Source organism: Homalodisca vitripennis, chromosome X, assembly GCF_021130785.1.
Source record: "Homalodisca vitripennis isolate AUS2020 chromosome X, UT_GWSS_2.1, whole genome shotgun sequence".
Taxonomy (NCBI): domain Eukaryota; kingdom Metazoa; phylum Arthropoda; class Insecta; order Hemiptera; family Cicadellidae; genus Homalodisca; species Homalodisca vitripennis.
The window spans coordinates 11069541-11094511 of record NC_060215.1 but is presented as its reverse complement, the minus strand read 5'-3'; the positions used below and the strand labels follow the sequence as shown (position 1 = coordinate 11094511).

The 24971-nt window shown below is 36.0% G+C and overlaps 2 protein-coding genes across 2 annotated transcripts in view; one reads left to right on the top strand and one right to left on the bottom strand.

The window, feature by feature from the left end:
* Positions 1 to 1270: 1270 nt before the first annotated feature.
* On the top strand, positions 1271 to 5622 carry LOC124369357 (cold and drought-regulated protein CORA-like). The gene is made up of 2 exons (XM_046827334.1): positions 1271 to 1316; positions 5231 to 5622. The coding sequence occupies exons 1-2, from the start codon at positions 1271 to 1273 to the stop codon at positions 5620 to 5622; spliced, it is 438 nt and encodes a 145-aa protein (XP_046683290.1).
* Positions 5623 to 7829: 2207 nt separating this feature from the next.
* Positions 7830 to 24971, bottom strand: part of LOC124368678 — a 58542-nt gene continuing 41400 nt past the window's right edge. Inside the window, exons 3-8 of the mRNA XM_046825962.1 lie at positions 23554 to 23642; positions 19137 to 19232; positions 15308 to 15370; positions 12182 to 12268; positions 9324 to 9463; positions 7830 to 8563 (exon numbers count right to left, since the gene is read on the bottom strand). Coding sequence (XP_046681918.1) covers positions 7969 to 8563; positions 9324 to 9463; positions 12182 to 12268; positions 15308 to 15370; positions 19137 to 19232; positions 23554 to 23642 — 1070 coding nt within the window. The 3' untranslated portion in view covers positions 7830 to 7968. The remainder of the gene's footprint in view (positions 8564 to 9323; positions 9464 to 12181; positions 12269 to 15307; positions 15371 to 19136; positions 19233 to 23553; positions 23643 to 24971) is intronic.

Sequence of the window (24971 nt, the reverse complement as noted above, 5' to 3'; positions counted from 1 at the left end):
CAGAGTATTCGACACCTTACTCTTTCAGGTCACCGCATTGAAGTGGACTACGAGTTCCGGAGTGAATGTAGGATGTCTGAGATGACTGAAATAGAATTCTACTCCTTACACTTTCAGGTCACCGCATTGAAGTGGACTACGAGTTCCGGAGTGAATGTAGGATGTCTGAGATGACTGAAAGAGAATTCTACTCCTTACACTTTCAGGTCACCGCATTGAAGTGGACTACGAGTTCCGGAGTGAATGTAGGATGACTGAGATGACTGAAAGAGAATTCGACTCCTTACTCTTTCACGTCACCGCATTAAAATGGACTACGGGTTCCGGAGTGAATTTAGAACGTCTAAGACTACTAAAAGAGTATTCGACTCCATACTCTTTCAGGTCACCCCATTGAAGTGGACTACGAGTTCCGGAGTGAATGTAGGACGTCTGAGACGACTAACAGAGTATTCGACACCTTACTCTTTCAGGTCACCGCATTGAAGTGGACTACGAGTTCCGGAGTGAATGTAGGATGTCTGAGATGACTGAAAGAGAATTCTAATCCTTACACTTTCAGGTCACCGCATTGAAGTGGACTACGAGTTCCGGAGTGAATGTAGGATGTCTGAGATGACTAAAAGAGAATTCTACTCCTTACACTTTCAGGTCACCGCATTGAAGTGGACTACGAGTTCCGGAGTGAATGTAGGACGTCTGAGACGACTAACAGAGTATTCGACACCTTACTCTTTCAGGTCACCGCATTGAAGTGGACTACGAGTTCCGGAGTGAATGTAGGATGTCTGAGATGACTGAAATAGAATTCTACTCCTTACACTTTCAGGTCACCGCATTGAAGTGGACTACGAGTTCCGGAGTGAATGTAGGATGTCTGAGATGACTGAAAGAGAATTCTACTCCTTACAGTTTCAGGTCACCGCTTTACAGTACATCAAGAGTTCCGGAGGAGTATATGGAGACTTGTTACAACTAAGAACGATCGGGGACGACCTGTAGTACTTTGATTTATAATTTAAAATCAATCAAAAGAATCTATTAAATGTACTTTCCTTGTTATTGTTGACATTCTATTCTTCCTTCACAAAATAGAATGTGAATTAGTAGAAACACAACAACACTAAACAACAAGACAGCTGCCTCGCTCGCGGCTACTGAAGCAGTGGTAGCGGGGAGAAGTAGGAATCCACCCAACACATCTTTCAAATCCATGTCAGCATCATAACTTGTAACTTCAGTTTCGTAGAATTTGCCTCCTGCTAGAAACATGAGGATCATTTGTTCCACCGAGGCGACAGCATCAGATGGTATCGGTCAGTTGTTATTCTTACCTCCCACGACTTCGCTGCAACTTTTCAGTAAGCCTTTTCCTCACAAGAACAAGGTTAAATCTTATGCAGTTTTACTATTTATTTTTAACATAGCGTTATGGGGATACCTCAGTTTAAAAATACAATTTATACGTATCCAAACATTCTTTTTTCTTTTTGCGTTTATACTATTAAAGCAATTGAATAAAACAATATTTGAGATCTTTTATGAATAATCTATGAAAATATCGAAAAAACTATAAAGCTTTAGGATGCATATTAATAACACATTTATAATGAGACATCCCTCACAATTCTAAGAGAAAAAATAAGGACGTAAAACTGTATGAGGTTTAACATCGTTTTTATGAGGAAACAATCGAGTGTATTTTAATACTGCCGGTTTAATGCTACTTTTCGATGCTCTATGGAAACAGTCGTGTACCTTTGACCTTGTCAGGTAGAAACTGTGGTTTCACAATAGTAGGATTAAACACGTTTCGAAAACACATTGGTGTAAGAACGTATCCTTAACATTGTAAATGCAAAGACCCACAGCACTGAAGGATACATGAGTCTTTCAAGTCTAATAATAATAATAATTCATCCTTACAAAACATTTATTGCATTTATTAAAACATAAATATTAATACATTTTTGTTGAAAACACTATAGGCGTTGTAAATTAAGAAATGTTCAAAATATTTCGGAAGCACAACTCTTCTTGACCTTGGACGCAGTGGGAGGGGGATATCCGGCGAATATCTCTAGGAATTCGCTTGTTCCATTTGACTCTCTTCGGAAGTATTTATTTAAAATTTTCAAACAGTTTTTGTAATTTTTTTAAACTATATTCGTTTATATATTATATAAAACATCATTGAATTGATATTTAATATTCCTAGTAAAGCTGCAACATTTTTATAAAAAAACTGCAATACTTTCACTATAAAATTCCCTGGAACAGCGATAAAAAATTCTGGCGTGAAGTGCCTACACAGAACCTGCCGTTACTCGTGCACAGCATTGCGTTTAAAGTGCTGCTCCGTGGTTGAAGGCGTTTTGTTTTGCCTCGCCTCGTAACTTGTCCAGCTAAAGGAATACTTTTATATGGTTTACACAGCAATTTATAAACTTTTGAAGATAATAATGATCTGTACAGCATTAAACGATATTGATATCGGTTGAAATCACAGCCAAAGTATTAAGCGGAAGCCTATGTTACTTTGTTCAGAGTCTGTCCGATTGTACACAGTTAAAATGTACAAATATTGGCTTAACAGTGTTGAAAGGTTACATAAATGCATTGCTAGATCTTGGCCATATAGGCTTATCTGTGCTAAGTACACTGGTTATGGGTGTTTAATTAAACATTACACAAGCTCTCTTTAGCTACTGAAAAAGTCTAGCTGGGAAACTGAGGAAAAATACTCAGGAAAACGCTGCTAACCCTTCCCATTACTCGCATATTTAATATGTGTTACATACGGATTGATCGAAGTTGCGATGTCGACCACGTGTGATTGATTGAAACCCACAATTTGTTTATAACAAAACGTATACTTTTATGATCGTAATTTTAAATATCTCAGTGAATTAGTCATATCTGAGAAATCAATCTGTTTTCATTAGTATATTGATTTCAGTGCTACTAAGAGAAGAACTTAAACTATAGGAAAAATATTTAACGTGAATATCTGTCCGTAAGAGATATTTTGTGAGAGCTGTGTGTAGCTCGTAATTTGCCATATTATGTGACGAGTGGTGATAAATCGTTGTGTATACAGTACACAAGTAGTATTTTTGAGAGCTGTGTCGGAACTAGAAATTTGCCATATTATGTGACGAGTGGTGATAAATCGTTGTGTATACAGTACACAAGTAGTATTTTTGAGAGCTGTGTCGGAACTTGAAATTTGCCATATTACGTGACGAGTGGTGATAAATCGTTGTGTATACAGTACACAAGTAGTATTTTTGAGAGCTGTGTCGGAACTTGAAATTTGCCATATTACGTGACGAGTGGTGATAAATCGTTGTGTATACAGTACACAAGTAGTATTTTTGAGAGCTGTGTCGGAACTAGAAATTTGCCATATTATGTGACGAGTGGTGATAAATCGTTGTGTATACAGTACACAAGTAGTATTTTTGAGAGCTGTGTTGGAACTAGAAATTTGCCATATTATGTGACGAGTGGTGATAAATCGTTGTGTATACAGTACACTAGTAGTATTTTTGAGAGCTGTTGGAACTTGAAATTTGCCATATTATGTGACGAGTGGTGATAAATCGTTGTGTATACAGTACACAAGTAGTATTTTTGAGAGCTGTGTCGGAACTTGAAATTTGCCATATTACGTGACGAGTGGTGATAAATCGTTGTGTATACAGTACACAAGTAGTATTTTTGAGAGCTGTGTCGGAACTAGAAATTTGCCATATTATGTGACGAGTGGTGATAAATCGTTGTGTATACAGTACACAAGTAGTATTTTTGAGAGCTGTGTCGGAACTAGAAATTTGCCATATTACGTGACGAGTGGTGATAAATCGTTGTGTATACAGTACACAAGTAGTATTTTTGAGAGCTGTGTCGGAACTAGAAATTTGCCATATTACGTGACGAGTGGTGATAAATCGTTGTGTATACAGTACACAAGTAGTATTTTTGAGAGCTGTGTCGGAACTAGAAATTTGCCATATTACGTGACGAGTGGTGATAAATCGTTGTGTATACAGTACACAAGTAGTATTTTTGAGAGCTGTGTCGGAACTAGAAATTTGCCATATTATGTGACGAGTGGTGATAAATCGTTGTGTATACAGTACACAAGTAGTATTTTTGAGAGCTGTGTTGGAACTTGAAATTTGCCATATTATGTGACGAGTGGTGAAAAATCGTTGTGTATACAGTACACTAGTAGTATTTTTGAGAGCTGTTGGAACTTGAAATTTGCCATATTATGTGACGAGTGGTGATAAATCGTTGTGTATACAGTACATAAGTCTTATTCTCGTATAGAAAAAGCGCTGGAAAGGCCTCATGCTCACAAAGATGACGCATTAAAAGTTGCACCCAAACCAAATGTTGCACTGTTTTCGAATAAACTGATCGACAATAAGATAAAAACTGTTGTGATATAGCCCGACCAAAGACTGCAGAGGCCATACGGTGGAGCTTAACCAGTAGAAGGAGCCGTACCAACGGCACACAAGTAATTCGTCAATTTAAACGCATCAATGTTTTATGTTCATGTTCTTCTAACAATTACTATATCGGCACTAAATTCAGTTAAGCATCTCACTAACTGGCACACAACGCTGGGCAGTCACTCGTAGACATGTCCTGCCGCAAAAATAGCAGACACAAAACTTTGGCAATCGCCAGTAAACAATTTGTTCTTGCACTAGGATTTAATCTACAACGATTTCAGGATGTATATTTAAATACTGTAAAACATTGCTCGACTGCTCTGTTTTAGTTTTCTAGTATTTAGTGAGTGGCCACCTCTACCACTGCCTGATAAGTACATATATGGATGAAAATCCGGTATAAAATATGGTAATCATTAAAATCCCTTTATAATTGGGGTGAAAAAGGCGTTGTAACCTGGAAACCAGGTGCCACTATACACCAATCTTTATTATTCTTGTACACCCATCTTTTATTAGGAGTATTGAAGGTGTTGCAGGCTGAGGTGAAACGTTTTCGGGAGAAGCTTCGTTGGATGACAGATTGCTGACCTAGTTGTAAATGCTGCAACACTCTCGAATTTACAAACACCCGGCAAGTAAACGACATCAAAAATTATCCTGTTCTTAGCCTTTTTTAATGATATCCTAGGGAAAAGACCTTAGATATTAACAATCGCTTATTGTGTTATAAAGTTTTTTTTTTATCTTAATTCATCTAGGAGCTGGGTGTCGGGGATGTGCAGAGTATAATGGTGGGCGTGCAGAGTATAATGGTGGGCGTGCAGAGTATAATGGTGGGCGTGCAGAGTATATTGGTGGGCGTGCAGAGTATAATGGTGGGCGTGCAGAGTATAATGGTGGGCGTGCAGAGTATAATGGTGGGCGTGCAGAGTATAATGGTGGGCGTGCAGAGTATAATGGTGGGCGTGCAGAGTATAATGGTGGGCGTGCAGAGTATAATGGTGGGCGTGCAGAGTATAATGGTGGGCGTGCAGAGTATAGTGGTGGGCGTGCAGAGTATAATGGTGGGCGTGCAGAGTATAATGGTGGGTGTGCAGAGTATAATGGTGGGCATGCAAAGCGAGAAACCCTACATAACATGCCCGACTAGCTTTACACTGTCAAGAATTACTTTCCAAATTCAAAAATCTTCTTAGCCAGCGTTTTAACTCGGAGTGACATTAGCTACAAGTTCCTCTTTGATTTCAATACCCAGTTGGAGCTATATGCAACAATTTGCCTTGGAGTTCGGTAAGGCCTGTGTTGGTAAGAAGGAATGGTGCTCATTTCAACAGAGGTGACGATTGCTTAGGTTCGCCATTTTTGAAAGCTATCTCTGCAGCCTTGTGTATTCCACTAGCGGTGTCAACCTCTCCCCTTGGTGTCCAGGATGAAGTTATCTCGGATCTCGTCGTCGATGACAACCATGGGGTCTGTGGTAGTGTGGAGACTTTGCAGGTATCGGGAAACTTTTTAGGGAAACCTAAAAGTCATCTTAAGATCACGCATTTTAACATAAGATCCCTAAATAAAGGTTTTGATAAAATGAACTCTATTGTGTGCATTTTGATTTAGATGTATTTGATGTTTCCGAAACTTTGATTCATTCTGGAACCCCATCTGACTGCTACATGGTGCCAGGGTACGCTTGTTACGGTATGATCGCCAGGGTAATATACAGGATTGCTATATTCAAGTACTAGGTGGAGGCGTGGCCCTCCCTGCATATTAAAGAGAATATTGCTTACGAGTAATATTCACTCGGTAATGATGTGAACCGTGGTATCGCAATTCTCTGTGTTGTGGTCGAGGTTAAAGGGGTTAGGATTGGTTTATGTGTGGTTTACAGGTCACTACGCGTAAGTTACTCTCTCTTTGTAGTCCTGGCAATGGAAGTAAACACAATTGTGTGTATAGGGGTACATTGACCTAATGTCAAAGAGATGTATTAGAACTCGATATCTGCACCGACTCTTGAAGCAATCAAATTCAATACAAATTATAACTGAACCAACTAGAGTGACAGCTACCTCAGCTACCTTGTTAGACCACTCTCGGCTGAGGTCGAAAGCAACGTCATGGATGAACCAAGTATTGTGGACAATAAAGGAATACAGATCATAGACCACAGGCTGATCTTTTGTACTCTACATTTACGTGAAGTCTACGAAGATTATTTACAGAGATGTTCAATGCAACTCGTGCTATCGCTGCTACAGCTGAGATTGATTGGGATAGTGCAATGAGGATGGGTGAGATCGATAATATTGAATATTTTATTACAATGCGTATTAAGAAAGTGTTTAATGAACAGGCTCCGCTAGTTTGAAAAAGAGTAACGAGAGAGAAAGCATCTTGGAGAGACGATCTCATAATGAATAAGACTAGGGTGAAAAACAAAATGTGCAACATATATTGAAAAACAGCGTCTGTCAAAAATTCGAATATTAAAAAAAAAAGAAAAAAGCGTAATGAATTTGGTGTGGAAGACTAATTTTATGGATAGATTATCATCTGATAATAAACCCAAAGAGTTCTGGACTACTGTGAAGAAGTGTAATGTTGTAGAGAAGTATATTACTAATAGTAAGAAATTATCACTCCATTTTAGTTTAGATTAAAGAAACACGAGTATTTGGCAGAAATGGGAATTACATATTTAGGCTACCGACGAAAACATAAATCTAACAAGAAAATTATTCGTTACCTGATTTAAAATTTTAATTTTACTAACTACAGGGCTATTGTTCCTAGTGATCCTAGTCCTTTTTATTGTCTCAGCAGCAGAGGCGATGACCACCGCTTAACTTGCTGAACCTCAGACATATGCTGAACCGGTGGTCAGCAGTCGCATTCTGTACCACATGTAGATAACATCGTGGTCCACAACTTTTATCAATTTTAACGAAACTGGTTAGTGCTTATAAATTGAACTGCATCTCAACCCTTTTGTTGCTTAGTTATAATAAAGTGAACTGTTATCATTTTTATCCCTTGTGAACTAATCTTTATTAAAAGTATCTGGTCAGTCGCTACGTGCATCTTTCGACATCGAACCTATTCATAGATCTAGTGTCGTAAAAACTACCAAGTTACGTTATTGTTGTTTACACGGGGAAGCAATGTACAACGAAACTAATATTTGTTGCTTACGGGGAGTGACAATTAAGCGGAACCTAGCTCGACTTGACTTTTCGTAGACTCCTTCACCACAATTCAAGACTGTAAACATTGTAAAGTGTAAGTTTCCTTTGTATGATACTTGCTTATATGCATTAACGGTATGATCTTGATTTTAGGTAAATAAGTTATAGTATAGGGGGGATTTAATAATATAATTATTCACACATAATACATATTTACATACCGATAAAATCTATATAATTAACAAAACAAAATATATTAGAGGTTTTTGAGCACCCGTGTTTACTATTACATCAGTTCAAGTGAGGCTTGTCTATAGAGCGATATCTCTGTACTTTTGAAAGTCATCAGAGTCGGACCCAAGAGAATATTTACTCCTAGAGTTGGGCTTGCTCGGGTAGAACGCGTTCATATTTTGTCTATAAATCAAATCACTGCCTTGCACAAACTGTAAATTCGGGTCTACGGGGAAGTCGCCACTCCTGAACGGAGGAAAGTAAGCGCTCTTCAACCTCCCTGAGACGTAAAACCCTTCGATCTGCGGTGGGATGGGTCTCCCGTACGCCGGTAACTTGAGGATTCGTCTGTCCAGACTTTGCGTGTGCGTGGGAGTCTTCTTCTCTACCGGGAAGTCGATGACGGAGGCGGTCTTGCGAGGGGTGTCCGACCCTCCTCCACTGCCCACACTCCTCAGATCCATCATCGAGTAGGACTTGTTCATCTGCAGGCCTGAGAAGCTTTGCAGGCTGGATGTCAAGGAGAGATCGAACTGGGAGGCGTTGAACTCGCTCACTCTCATGGCAGGGTCGGCCGCCAGGAAGGGGTGTAGCGGGAGCGGGAGGGGGGGAGGTGCCATCATCATCGAGGAGTTTGGTGGCCTCGACACCACCGACACCATGGATCCACTCCTGGAAATAGAAAAATTTACTTAAGTTTACCTTTTATAAATGTTCTGTTCATTTGAATTAAGTCAAGAAAATAAGGAGACCATACATTTAACTTAGTTCGAAAAGGACCTTTGTGCTGTTTCCGGAGTGGTTGAATTTTTGGAATGGGTAAGGTTGGGGTAATCCTGTCGAAATCCCATGACGAGGGATAATAAGCACTACTTTAGTCTTGTCACATTGGAAAAGGGGAACCTAGTTTTGTTCCAGCCTCTTCTAGTCAAAGTGGACATAAACCAGCCATAAGGTGCTGCTCCACACTGATGGCGATGAAAGATAAACATCCCTCGTCATAATACCATTCACGTAACAGAATAACATGGCAGAGGGTCTGATCGAAAATGCCTGAGAAACCAAAAAATGTATCAAAATGTATGTAAATCTATATGAAAGCAGCAAAATAGGAAAATTGTAACCTAATTATATTGAATATTAAAACCTTGTAAAAATTTAACTTTAATTTTAATATTGTCCTATTATTGCTTGTAGTTACAGTTTCTACTCTCAATTCCACAAAACAATTCTTAAATGCAATATTATTGAGAATATTACATCCAATTATGTATTAAAATATGCCACAGCAATAAGTGTAAACAATAAATGATTTACTGGCACTTAAAGTAAATGAAAGGGTAGAAAAATACGATCCATATTGATCCTTCAAATATCTTATTGGGCCTGAAATTTAATCTGATGTATTAATTATTACTACAAACTTATGTACCTGCGCAGAGGTGAGACGAAAGCCCCGTTGTTGAGCAGTTGAGGGGGAGGTGTGTATGCTACTGGGGCCACGAGGGGGCTCTTGATGTAACCATTCCCTTGGGAACTCACAGAGTTTCTGCGGTTAGGTATAACTCGTGTCTGAAACAGATTACGTGTTTGGCATTCAATATGTAAAACTATAGATACAGTATCCTGTTTGTTTGTTTTTACACAGTATTAACTTTTGATATTGTATACTTGAAAAAGTTGTTAATGAATTTAAATGTTGTACGAATAACTGATTATAGTTCTCTTTAAAATAGTTCTGAAAAAGTAGATGTGTAACATATATGTAGTATTTAGCAATTGTCTTGTACATTCCGTCCAAAATGTAATGCTGGTATGACTAAAAATCCCTTATATACGAATAGTCATCCAATTGACAAGAGAAGATAATACGTTCTCAGTAGACATTAGCCCTCAATAAATAAATGTTTAGAAATTTGTAATTATGTTACTACTGTAGATAGCATATTTAAAAGTTTCATACTATATGTATTTACTTACATGCTGCTTCCGGACTGACAGGATATTCAGGATGGGTAAGGTTAGGGAGTAGAAGCCGCCTCCTATCGAGATCCATGAGGAAGAATTCGGGCACTAATCTCAAAGTCATTTCCCCCCGGAAGAAGGGGAGGCCAGTTCTGAACCAGCCTCTCCATTCAAACCGGGCAGGGGGTGGCACACCCTTGTTGAGGCTAGCAAGAACCTCTGATACTTAGGGAACGAACCCCACCAACTTCAACAGTCATCTCCCGCAGTAGACTAGACCTATCAAATTATACTTGCACCCCAGAATTTCGACATTTGAGGCTAGTGATGTGCTCCTGGACATCCATAAGGTTGCCCAGATTTAAGTGACACATTTTGCTGTGGCCAGTGGTAGGTCAACTGGAAGGTATAAACCAGCCAGAAGTGATCAATGCTGGGTATTTTAATATAGTTAATTTAATAATTTGGATTCATACATTTTCCATGGAATGACATATTACAAAAGTGTTGTACTTTGTATTTAAAATGTACAGCTGACGCTCTAGTTTCTTGTATTTATATATTTTGATTATTTTGATAAATTATATTTTATTCCATGTTTTAACTCGTTTTAATAACGAAAAACTCGAAACACTAAATGGTGTCAAGAGTTATTTTGTGTTTGTGATATTTAAATCTATTTGCCGATTCACTGGAATATTTTTACATAGCTTTTTTGCTTTATTCAAATTGACAAATGATTGCTTATGCATAAAGATGTGAAGGATATTTATTTATTACATAAGCTATCAAATGATAAACTGTTGTAACTTTGTAGTTCGGTTAGCAAGTAGGTTGTTACGCAGAGCGAGTATGACTGTATACTACTGCGGGTATGACTGTATACTACTGCGGGTATGACTGTATACTACTTCGGGTATGACTGTATACTACTTCGGGTATGACTGTATACTACTGCGGGTATGACTGTATACTACTGCGGGTACGACTGTATACTACTGCGGGTATGATTGTATACTACTGCGGGTATGACTGTATACTACTACGGGTATGACTGTACTACTGCGGGTATGACTGTACTACTGCGGGTATGACTGTACTACTGCGGGTATGACTGTATACTACTGCGGGTATGACTGTATACTACTGCGGGTATGATTGTATACTACTGCGGGTATGACTGTATACTACTACGGGTATGACTGTACTACTGCGGGTATGACTGTACTACTGCGGGTATGACTGTACTACTGCGGGTATGATTGTATACTACTGCGGGTATGACTGTATACTACTGCGGGTATGACTGTATACTACTGCGTACTGCGTGCAGGTAGGATAGCGCAGGCCCAGTCCCAATCCCCTCGTTGTCACAACTTTACTATTTGGTTGAATTATTCACGTTGGATAGGTTTATTTGATATTGTTTGTTTTTGTTCATCCGTAAGAAAGGGTGATATTAGGAAAACTGTTATTCCTGAGGAAATGTTAAATGGAATAAAGACTAGAATTGCTAATTTGCAAAAGGAAAATGCCAAGCGGCCAAATCCCACGCTGTGTTTTTGAATCTAATCTTCGTAACCTAAAGTTCCAAGGAAACGCTAAGACAGTAACAGTACAGCAGTAACAATATTGTTTTATTGTTTAACTGTTTATTTAACAAAAATGTTTCATATTTATAAATTGAAATACGTTTTGAAATATATGTATTCCTAATCGTTTTAAAATTACTCGTAGCATAGTATCTCTGTATGTAGTTCCGTAAATCTGTTAGTTGTATGATGTATATTTGTACCAACTACTGCCAGAAAATACAAACATATATTTACGGATGGAATGAAAGAGTAGATGGCAAAATCTGTGTCGAGTTTTAGACATGCAAAAATGTATTAAATATGAAAGAGGAAAATAGTAACAAAATTTAGTAAACAATATATTATTGTTACAAACTCTTCTCCGTAAGTTTAGAATATCGAACTCTCGTATCAACTAAGTGAGTTATAATATTTATGATAAACACAGTTATACATATTCACGTATCTGCACAATAGTACACTTATATTGTATATAGCGTACCTCAATGTCTTTGCTTATGTCGATTACTTACACTCAGACCTGTAGTAAGGTAGAGAAAACTATTGTCAAAGTTTTTGAATTATAAAGGTGTAATATGCATCAGAGTTGCATCAAAAAACGATTTTCGGCAAATTTGTAACAATAAAATTACTATTACCATTAAATTATTAAACATATTCATAACTAAAGAGATATGCAAGTGATTGTCAATGTGACTTAGGATAACTCTAAGAAGCTATTTATATTTACCATATTAAGATCTCGGAGTCTTCTTAAAACTTCTTTCTCTTCCCTCCAATTAGAGTATAAAGACTGCACACAAATCATTCCCGATACCTGAAATTAAATTTCGAAATTATATCAAATAGAATGTCGGTTATAAAAAATTCGTATTAAACAATATAATAACAATACTTTATATATAAATATAAATAGTATTATATTATGTACTATTCGAATTTTAATCTTCACATACAGTGCACGATAAAACTAATGTCATGATAAGAGAAACATGTCTAAGTATTGTTTTGTGTATGGGTTTGTTTGTTTAATACATACATCAGAGAGTAGCCAGAATTGAAATCGATGAATTTGATGCCCCAGTCTAGACGAGCGAGCTTCAGACTACTAAAAAATTATCGCATACAACATTATTTTTGAAATGACTACTTGTTTTGGCGGGCTATGGATATATGTTTTGCATGGGGGGGGGGAAACTTCGTTTAGCGTCACGGAACGTGACGTCACGCTTGTTCGCTCTGTAGCCGTTTTTTTTTTCTCTTGGGATTTCCTCCATAAGGAATAGTTTAGGCCACTCACTAATCTCAAGTGATGTTCCCTTGGAAGAATCGAAAGCCAGCTCTGAACCAGCCTCTTCAGTCAAAGCAGGCAGAGGGTGGCACATACAAAATTATACACGATAACGAAAATAACGAAACATATCTCTAATCTAGTAGTGTTTTACAACGATTTGTTCTCTAATTGTTCGATCGGTTTACTCATGTTATTATTGACGTAAATGATCGAAGTATCAGATCGTCTGGATCTGTCCCTGTTTCTGCAGACTTTCTTTGGTTATGGAATTGTTCAGGTTAGGTTACTTATGCTCCAATTTAAAAGATGCCAAAATGTACAAAATCAATTCATACTCTGCTATTAGTAGCTATGTTTATTTTAACACAATTAAAAATTCCAACGCCAAACAATCATTATATTGAGCTTATGGATCACTTCTGGGATGTCAGGACACCGACTCTCTGGGCATGAACCTTCATTGCCTGCATATTATCCTCCTCCACCACCCTAGGTAGCCGAACAGGGACATCCTGGATTTCTAGGTTAACTGTGAAAGTACAATACTATCCGTTATAATTCACTCTTTCTGATAAAGATTGGCACTAGCCTCTTATTTCTTGACAATTTTCTTTAATTCTTCTTTAAAATATTTTTTCTTTTGATACAGTACCTTAATTTTTCTAATAAGATCATCGTACTGACTATACAGACACAAAGTTTAATTTGGGATATTTTAGGTATTATCTTCATTAGGCTTTCTAGCTTGGTGTTAATTTCCACAGTCGGAGTTTAATTTTCACCCTGTGACAGGCTTGGGGATGTTTCTTTGTTGCGGCACTGAGCACGTATCAATCAATTTTACTTGTGCAGTTTTTTCCAAAATCTTTCCAAAAAATTAGTCTTCAATGAACAGTGGTATCTCAACTGGCAAAACCTATGCACATTGCATGTTTAAAGTTTTTTGACGATGGAAGGATTGTGAAGGAAACAGGATTTTCCGGTCATTTGCCATCGTTCGGTGATACAAAAAATCAAGATTTAGTGTTAATGATTTATTAGTGTACCATATTCTTCATTATTTTTAAATTAAGCGAGTGTTAATCTTGATAGATTACGTATGTCATGCAGTATGGAAATGTAAAAATAAAACAGGAGAATGTATCAAAATGCTCATACATGTGTATATCAAACATATACAAATATTAGACTGGTCAAATCCTATTTTCGTTAAATATGCAATAATAGCAATTACCATGGTAAGCACTCTAATTGCACAGCTATAAAATCTTCCATCAATATTATAACAATAACTGTTATTTCTGGTATTCTTTCATAAAATTTTAAATACACCTATTTGATAAATTATTGTGGTGATTGCAAATGTGGTTGCTGACTTCCCTATCTCACTCATGTTTGATTATGATACTTTGATGTACCATTTTTCAGAAATTTCTGCACATAGAAGGCTTTCATTAGAATTTACTTTTAATACAAAATCTTCTTTACCCACTGAGTTTTTTCTCCCTCTAACAATATGTTTTCTATACATAAAATTAATTCCAAAACATCAAAATCACTAATTTATTATAGAATGTTACATTTTTTTTTTATTTTACGTCTTACATTGTTGCCAACATTGGAGGTAAACACAGTTTCATTAACATCAAGTGTTAGAGTTGCCAACTGTGCAACAGTGTTTTTGGACATTAGAGTATATTATATTGTTCACCGACTCGTTTTGATTTTGGGTCTTGCTATGCTAATATTTACTCAAAAGTTATCTTAGTGCAAGTCTCGGAAAATTGGTTTTATATTTTTTATTACATCTTTGGGAGGTAGAATAATTTGACCATTTGAGTACACCACCATTCATTTTGACTTTATGAAGTATTACTATATTACCAGTGCAATTTTAGAGATTGAAAAATTCACCATTGCAGTGAATTTTCAAAAATATTTTATACAAGGTTATGTTTACTGAAATGGCACATATTATGCATTATTTAACCGAAAAGAAACAGATTTATGGAAAAAAAACAAAAATAAATTGTGTTAAGATTTTTGAGGTATACAATTTCATATTTAAAAAACCCCGTTTCCTTCACATTGCATGGTCTTCTTCGTTAGGCAAGAATCTTTCGTTCCACTTTCTTTCTTTACATTTCATACGTATATCATATCCCACACTATTACACGTTTGGTACAAAATGAAAATAAAAACTAAAGAAAAAAGTATTCGAATTAAATAATAAAAATTAATGTAAATTGTAAGGAGTAAGTTTGGAACCTGTCCACACTACATCAGTACTAACTGGATAATCAAATATATGTTTTAATATATATAACTTCTCGCTACGAATAAGTAAAATATAATGTGCAACCTAAATATTTTATTTTTTTCAATTCCTATATCAGTTAAATGCGAACAAAGTCATGGTAACACCAGAATAGTAATAGCAACAATTTTGTTTATTATCATAATAAAAATAAAATCTCTCTGTATGTTGCATAATCGTATTACTTATAATCGCAATAGATTTATACATGGCAAATATCAAATGAATACTGAATGACACTTACGTTTACAATAGCTCTGCATATCCAACAGGTCAACTCCATCAGTCCATACAACGAACGGATATTCTGGAAAAGTACAAAACGGTGGAATAAATATTAAATGGAAATTTGCTTGTAGAAAAACAGTTTCATTTTCATGGTTGACAGGACTGGAGTGGCATATTGGTGTTCGTCTGAATAAACGTTGTATTCGTTACATTTTTACTTTGTTCCATGACAAAATTGTTTTAGGCAATGACAGCACATATTTACACAAATCGTTATCAATTGGTGATTACGTTTGTTTATATTTATTACTTTATAAATAGTTTTTTTATGTCCCCCCAAAAAAGAAGGTGGCCAACTTAGAACCAGTTCCACCACCCAGTCCTAACATGTAATATTACAGCAGTTAGTTCCGACTAATGCAGAGTTTCTAATTTTAACGTCTGCTTTATCAAAAACTGCCGTGGCCTTTACTAAAATCAACCTCAACTAACATAAAAATAAAAGTAAAATATTTGTCTTGGGTGGGGATAACGGGAAACTGCCTTCGATTCAACAATGGGACCTGGTTAAATGGCAATAGATTATTTTTAAACTGTCTTCAAAACCAATGAAATAAGATAGAAGCTGTCACCATGAACTCTATGCTGTACAGTATATGGTATATGTTACTGAGCCTACGTCAAGCCTATTATTAAATAAGAAATGTACAACAAATTATTCGTACAGTACTTATGAGAATACGGGCATTCCTACCCGTATCCTTGTACTTAATAGTCTGTTTTAGTGGTCTATTGTTGTGTTTGTCATTATATATAAACTTTTCCCGACTCGAGAGAAACTGATTGAAATTTATATTCCTTAACGGAAATTTACAGAAATTGCTTGTTTGTTCCAGAAAAACTAAGAACGATTGTCAATATAATCACCTAATTTAAATATTGTGATTTACGCAAGCCAATAAAATCAATATACCAAAATATAAATACGAGAAATTAAATGTTACAATTTAAAACATTATATAAAAGAGCAAAATACTACTATTTAGCACACATAAATACTAAAGACAGTAAAACAACTATCAAAGTTTTCCGGAACAAAAATTTGGTATTGCAACCAAATCTTAAAATATTTCGGCCTTGCCGTGGAGAGCCGTGGAGAGCCGTGGAGAGCCGTGGAGAGCTGTGGAGAGCGGTGGAGAGCTGTGGAGAGCCATCTTCAGTCAACAGATGTTCGACCGAAACCGAAAAAAAGAGTATTCACAACGAAGCCAAAATATTGTAAGGTTTAAACCCGTGATGGTAGTTATGAAACTGTAAGTGTAAAAACTACTTTACTATACAAATTAAAGATAAAATATGTAATTATTCTTATTATCAAGAAAAATTATAATCAAAATATGAAACTCCCGCAGAATTTGTACGTAAAATGGTTACTCGTATATCTGTAAATCTGTTTAAGCTGTCAATACTAAGTTTCTATGCGTTGGTGGTTTAAAAATGCTGTAACTTATTAAAAAATAAGTCAAGTAAACATATTGCATGTGTTCTTGATGTCTAAAGAGTATAAATTATGAAAAACAGAAGGAAGTATGAATAATTAAAAGTAATAACTAGGTGAGAAATGTTTAAGTACGGGCAAGGACTAGTTATAAATCTGGTATATGTTTGAAAAGAGGTACTATACATATTATGTAACAACTGGGGATACAATAGGACCATCAATTTCCGACGATTTATTGATGGACAGAGATGGCTCTAAATACAAGCAAACAAACGCAAAGGGAGGAAGGTGTATCTACCTAGGGTTGAACCTCAGGGTTGAACCTCAGGGTTGAACCTCAGGGTTGAACCTCACCAAAAGTCCTCTAAAACCATTGCCTAAAATAGAGAAAGGGTGACACATTGCTGGCCAAGAATGTGTCACTAGAGTTCGTACCAACAAACTGAAATGTCAAAAATAATGTGATACATCACTTTAAAAATTACTTGATACACGTATGAGAAGGAGAGAAAGGGTGACACATTGCTCGCCAAGAATGTGTCACTAGAGTTCGTACCAACAAACTGAAATGTCAAAAATAATGTGATACATCACTTTAAAAATTACTTGATACACGTATGAGAAGGAGAGAAAGGGTGACACATTGCTCGCCAAGAATGTGTCACTAGAGTTCGTACCAACAAACTGAAATGTCAAAAATAATGTGATACATCACTTTAAAAATTACTTGATACACGTATGAGAAGGAGAGAAAGGGTGACACATTGCTCGCCAAGAATGTGTCACTAGAGTTCGTACCAACAAACTGAAATGTCAAAAATAATGTGATACATCACTTTAAAAATTACTTGATACACGTATGAGAAGGAGAGAAAGGGTGACACATTGCTCGCCAAGAATGTGTCACTAGAGTTCGTACCAACAAACTGAAATGTCAAAAATAATGTGATACATCACTTTAAAAATTACTTGACACACGTATGAGAAGGAGAGAAAGGGTGACACATTGCTCGCCAAAAATGTGTCACTAGAGTTCGTACCAACAAACTGAAATGTCAAAAACAATGTGATACATCACTTTAAAAATTACTTGAGACACGTATGAGAAGGAGAGAAAGGGTGACACATTGCTCGCCAAGAATGTGTCACTAGAGTTCGTACCAACAAACTGAAATGTCAAAAATAATGTGATACATCACTTTAAAAATTACTTGACACACGTATGAGAAGGAGAGAAAGGGTGATACATTGCTCGCCAAGAATGTGTCACTAGAGTTCGTACCAACAAACTGAAATGTCAAAAATAATGTGATACATCACTTTAAAAATTACTTGATACACGTATGAGAAGGAGAGAAAGGGTGACACATTGCTCGCCAAGAATGTGTCACTAGAGTTCGTACCAACAAACTGAAATGTCAAAAATAATGTGATACATCACTTTAAAAATTACTTGATACACGTATGAGAAGGAGAGAAAGGGTGACACATTGCTCGCCAAGAATGTGTCACTAGAGTTCGTACCAACAAACTGAAATGTCAAAAATAATGTGATACATCACTTTAAAAATTACTTGATACACGTATGAGAAGGAGAGAAAGGGTGACACATTGCTCGCCAAGAATGTGTCACTAGAGTTCGTACCAACAAACTGAAATGTCAAAAATAATGTGATACATCACTTTAAAAATTACTTGATACACGTATGAGAAGGAGAGAAAGGGTGACACATTGCTCGCCAAGAATGTGTCACTAGAGTTCGTACCAACAAACTGAAATGTCAAAAACAATGTGATACATCACTTTAAAAATTACTTGATACACGTATGAGAAGGAGAGAAAGGGTGACACATTGCTCGCCAAGAATGTGTCACTAGAGTTCGTACCAACAAACTGAAATGTCAAAAACAATGTGATACATCACTTTAAAAATTACTTGAGACACGTATGAGAAGGAGAGAAAGATTGAGGAATTGATATATTGAGTAGTATAAAAATAATGTGATACATCACTGCAATAAATTCTTGACACACTTATGTAAGTGAGGGAAAGGATTTAGGAATTAATTAATAAGTCAAGTGGTTTAAAAATAGGAGATTTGAACAATTTAATTACGAAACACTAGAGAGGGATGGTATAGAAGCATCTTCTACTAGTGGGTTAATGGTTACCGCAGCTAAAACAGTAGTGGTCACATGGTACACTTCTCCGCTCTTTCTTTTGTCGATTTCTTACTTACAATTTATAGTCTGTTAATAAGAAATGGACTTTTGGCTAGGTATCTAGTTAAGAATTAACACAAACATATCATGTAAGAAGATCGATTGGTAGAATCTACCTACCCAGTAATGAATGCTCATAAAGTAGACCAAGACACCCTCTGGAACTGATAACGCTGCCACGACCACCAACCACTCCAACAGGTACAGGGAGTTCTTCTGCAGAACAAGACATCAGCGATAACGGCAATAGTCCATTACAAGGTGGGTTATCTCGTACATACATGCCTTCACATTGTTGAGCAGTAAATACTTTTCTTCGCATAGTGACTATTGCTTTGTGTCAATATTTTGGGATTATTATTTGTGTTATGAACTTTATAGTGTTTTGTGGTCTGGGACTACCTTTCGTGATCAATCTGATTTTTGAAACTGTGTCCCTTTATTATTTTTATTTCGTTCTCAAGATGAAATATAATTATACTTAATACAAACAAAATCCAATTTTCCATGTATTATTGCATTTGAGATGACTCTTTGCCGACGTTTGTTCAGTATGGAACTGCTTTCAAGACTATTGAAAGGGGAATAAGAAAGCACTAATATGATCCTCGCATACTACTGTCAGAACTCATAGAAACAGTCCTGTACTCATACTTTAGAACTTAATTTCTTTGTTCTCTCCTTAATCGTTGATCAAGCAGTTGAATCCTAAACTTAATTTTAAAATTGATGTGATATTTTCCCATTTTAAAATGTTTAGTTGATAGAAATCTCAAAGCTTACCTTTCAAATTTACATTTATAACATAATAAGATTCAAAACTACAAGTTACTTATCAACTAAGGCTTATATAAAACTTTTTCGGTATTTAGGTACGTACACTTGTGCTGATAGTGTAGAGCTTCAAATTGCAGGGCTATGATGGGGTGGGCTCCCCATGTTTATAGTGGGTAGCGTTTTGGACGACGTATGTTTTAATTTTTACATTTTGTGGATTTAATTTTATAAGAAAATAAAAAACGAGTTCTTGTTATTAAGTAGATTTTCAGACGGTAGGTAATGAAATGTACTCCTTTGAAAAGTCTGCTCTTGTTACTTGAGGATAATAAATTAATTCTGAGTTGAGCCTTTGTTGTACCGGTCCAACTATTACTGGGTTTTGGTTGGTCCAGGTCAGGAAAACTGTAGGTTAATTTGTTGGTACGGTTGGGCTAATGAAGTAGCTCGGTTATGACATCAAGAACGTAAATAAGAAAAAGTTTTGGGGGAGGGTCAAGACAACTGATATTTTCTCAAAGTGGACAGAATGATCTTTCAGCAGTACATGTCAGTAAAGCTTTAAGAATTATTTAAATGATAACAATCGTGATTGAAAAAAGTTATTGAAACCATTGTAAACTTGAGGGGAGGGTCCGGACCCCTTGGAACCCTTCGCTGGCCAGCCCTTTTCGACATCCGTCCTGATGTTTCTGTTATAAGAGTGTGTGGATCAGTCAGTCCATTCCGTGAGTGATTTTGGGTGAGTACCAAATTTCTTTCCGAATTACATTAGATATTTTTCCTGGCCTGCACCTACTTTAGGGGTTTTCTTGTTATAGGGAATTTTACGCAAGACTGGATTGAAGATTTATTTAAGTAATCCATTGAAAAATGCGTTACAAGAAAGAAAATTTTCATGTACGATACTTGTTTTTCCTATTTGAAGAAAGAATTAATTTCATCTTTATAACATTTAAGATTTGAACTCTTTGTGACTAATTTGTGTATTTTTGAACATTAATAAGAGTTCAATTTGTACCAAAGGATTTTTTTAATAAAAACTTTTTCCAAATTTGATAGTAATACAAAGATTGAAAATTTTACAGCAAAGTGACTTAATATTGAGTTTTCCATGCGACATTATTTTTTTTAAATTTACATTGAACTCCGAGTTTGATTTTAAAACACTCCAGTAATATTCCGTGGGTTTAGATGTAGTAGGTGTTCACTGATTAAGCATTGCTCAAGTATAACTAATCAAGAAATATTGTTATAACCGACTTGGAGAGTTTATTACAATTTAATCGTTGGATTTTAGTAAAGGTTTTGTGACCGACAACACAAATATATACAGTGATAGACCGATCATTGAACTAAATGCTGCCTTCTATTAAAAATAGGGGGTTTACAAATAAATTCCGCGACGGTTTGTACATTCACCCGCTTACACTTAGAAACTGATGGCAGTGAGCGGTTCTTACTTTATTCATCGATTTACCCTCAAGCGTGACAGCGCGCTCTCGAAGTGGTACTAATCATGTAGACGTAATTGGTAACACATCCACTGAAAAAGCGAAACCTTCCAGTATTTCAGGTCTTGTACACTAGGTGTGTTAAACTTTCACAGCAGGTTCATCGAATAACGGCACCGACACTCAAGAGAAGTTTAAGGATTTGTTGCACCATTCTCATAATTTGACATACATATAATTTTTCTTTCACGGTGCGCCTAATTTTTGGGACGCACTTTCTAGAAGCGTTTACATTGCTTTTTGGACTGCAACTTGAAAGTATTCGGCAACGCCTCAATAGACCGATCTATCCTGTACACGGTCAAGGGTTTATCGTTCACGATCGGTAACTGCCCAGTGTGGTTGTTTACTGACACGACCGTTGCGCGACCTGGCGTCATCAATATAAGGGGCCTCGCGAAAGAATGGATTACGTTTTGTGGTATACTATTTATAGATTTAAATGATTTACTCTCGAGAAATAAGTGCCTAATAAATTTCGAGAACAGTCTTGATTTGATGGGACGAATGTTAAATTCAAAGTCGTTTCCTTTTCGTAGAAAAAGTTAAGTTCCACTGTGACAGGCCAAAATTAGTTGATTCTATCGAGTAACGTAGCGTCTATAAGGAGCAACATGTTGTTGACAGTTTAAGCCTAGGTAGTAATAAAATTGCTTTTAAACTTGCCGATGATAATTATTGTTGGTGATTATGATAGAATGCGTACAGATCTGCATTCCGTTAGACCTACCAAGCTATGTGCAGTGACTGACCGTACTGGGGAAGAGTTAAGTGCAGGTCACCCTACCGCAGGTGCTCCCAGAATGGGTCTATTGAATGTAGTAATGTCGATTGTTTCGGGACTCATGAGTCGGTGGGACGCACGTTGCAACAAGACGCCTACGCCTAAAGTATTACAATATAAGGTGTCCTTGATTTTGATTGAAAAGTACAATCATAAAATCATGCATTAAAGCGATGTGGTTATTTATAATTAATTATACTAAGTCACGTTTAAAGCATTAATGTTTACTTTTAAACCGGTTTGACATTTAAAGTCATGAACGGTTAGGAAGTTATGTAAATATTACTCTATTATCCGTTGAAGTTTGTGGTTTTATTTATTTAAAACTCTTGACTAACTCCGATGGAATGATAAAATGTTTAGTACTCAGCGATATGAAGATGTCTACTAGTTGAACACATAAATGTTACAGGACATGTTTTAAATCTATTTTACTTAAATAAAGTTTCTATTGTAAAAACATTGTATAAGACAAGTCTGCTTTTTTCTTTAAAGGGAGACTCCACCCTTTCATTTTTATCTCTAGCGGTAGCCTGTTAAATGCCGAAGTGCATAGATATATTATGCCCCTTTTGGAAAATTCTAGTTGAATGTTGCTGCTCAGCCAGCCGCTCCCCACCCCTCGTTGAATACGAGTAGCAAGCCCCTCTGATAGTAAACAGACATAGTCATGCAGATATTTATGTTCAATTGCAGAAAAATCCAAGATGAGACCATTATGTTATTAGTAGATCTTCAACTCACTACCGCAAGCATAAATAATTTCCATGGTAGTAAGTCAGCCGTTTTGTACCGAAGATGAGTCACAGAGTGACTCAAAACTTGCACAGCACCAAACAAAGACAATATAATCTAGTATAGCTTCCTTTGTGTTCCGATGCTGTTACCGTGATAACTAGAATATTGTTTTAGGTGTTTGGTTATTTATGATTACTCTGACCTTGAAACGATTGGGCGCATGCGCAGATAGTTCAGAGGCTTAACCTCGTCTTTCACTTCACTGCAGTCACGCATAAGTCGCAGTGGCGTAGGCGTCCAGGGTTATTGTATCTATACTTTGAGACCTGTTCTTCTACGTTGGCGAAACCAGTTTTTTAAGAAAGTATACGCTAGCTATGAAATTGCTGTAAAAAAATGATGTAAAAACTTTGTATGTCGAGTTCGTATCCACATTATAGTTCTATAAATCTCTGGTTTATTCGTAATAGAATATTTCTCGCTAAATTCCAGGCTTGATATTATTTGCTCGATGTGACATTGTTTACTCTGTTAGTTAAATGTTTTATAATTCAACCATGTGCGGCTTTCTGAAATAATTCAACTAAAAGAACGAGCTGACATGTCACAGTCATACGCCAGTAGCTTTTGTAATGTTATTTGAAATATTCATATGTTAATGCATTATTTTAGTAATGAAATATTACGATTCGTTTTAGTTAAAAATGTGTGTCTTGAAACTTACAATAGAAAGTCCTCGAAGCAAAAGGCCGGAGAAAACGAAGACGAGAAGATATCCCGCACACAGTACATAGGCAGGAGATGGTAGAGACACTGTAACACACATACGTCATAGTGATATAATAACACACAACATACACGACAGTATGAACATAAGGAATATGTCTGGGTTAATAGGACTGTGGCTGAGGGTCTTATATATAACTTATAAATTATAGCATTTTATAGGTTAAGGGGAAGAGAGGAGTTTTTAGTCCTAACTTCACCTCTTTAAATAATATATTTTCGATTTCATTTCATTTTTAATTTAATTTTTATGGTCAATATCTAGAAAACAAATAAATACTAAAACCTTCTGCTTGCTTCAAAATACTTTGATGTTGTCTTCTCTCTGATAAGAAACGAAAGAGAAATCACGCAACCAAATGGATTAAATTAACTGTATTTCAGTATTTTAATGTTGAAATTAATACCGATGCTGAATATTTGGAAAAAAATATAAAAACCTTAATTTTGCTCCTAGAATGATAGGTTTTCCATTTACTTGTCTGTTTGTGGGTTTTAAATTATTGTAAAAATTGTGGTAGAAAAAATAATGTTTTTTCTGAGTAACTGTTAAAACTAAAGCTACAACGAGAAACTGAAATGTTTTGGCAAAAAATTTTAAAATAGTGGGCTCTTAAATAAATTAATGTTACATTTTATGAAATCCTGTTTGTGTATAAATATTTCATGTCAACTATATTTTATGGGGTTGTATTAATCAAAAACTCATAACAAATGGTAACATTCTTCTTATGACTAATAATTTAGCCGTAAGCCTATACAACTATTTTTCTCCACCTTTTTCTAATAATTCTGTGTGATTCCACAACTACCATCACATTTCTACTAGCTCACACATAATTTGTGAATGTATTAATGTAAACTTCATGGGTAAATTCCGTGAATCTTTACATTTTAATTTTGTCTCACTTAAGAGAACTTGTATGACGTAGTATTTAACATGCGTTTAACAATTATGTGGTATAGTGTCTGGCACAGTAAAGTTTAAATTGGGGGAAAATATAAAACAAAAGGACTTTTACTTTATTACACATAAAAGCTGCAGGAGAATGAATGTGGTTGAAAGTAAGAAAAGGAAGGTTGTTATGTACCAATTACCATAGTGTTTAACTAAATGTTGATTTAATCTCCTCGGTAATCAACTAACTGGGTCAATTATCACTTGGCTCTATGCAAACTGCACCACCTGCATCATACAATGGGAAAAGCAGGACTTTCTAATAACGATAGTGTTCTCTGTACTTTTATTTTAATTGTTGTTGTCATAGGTGTATCTTTCAACAAGAGTCCATCAAAACAAATAGAGTTGGAAATAATTGGATTTCACGAACTCACCTAAGTTGTTGAACAGTTATG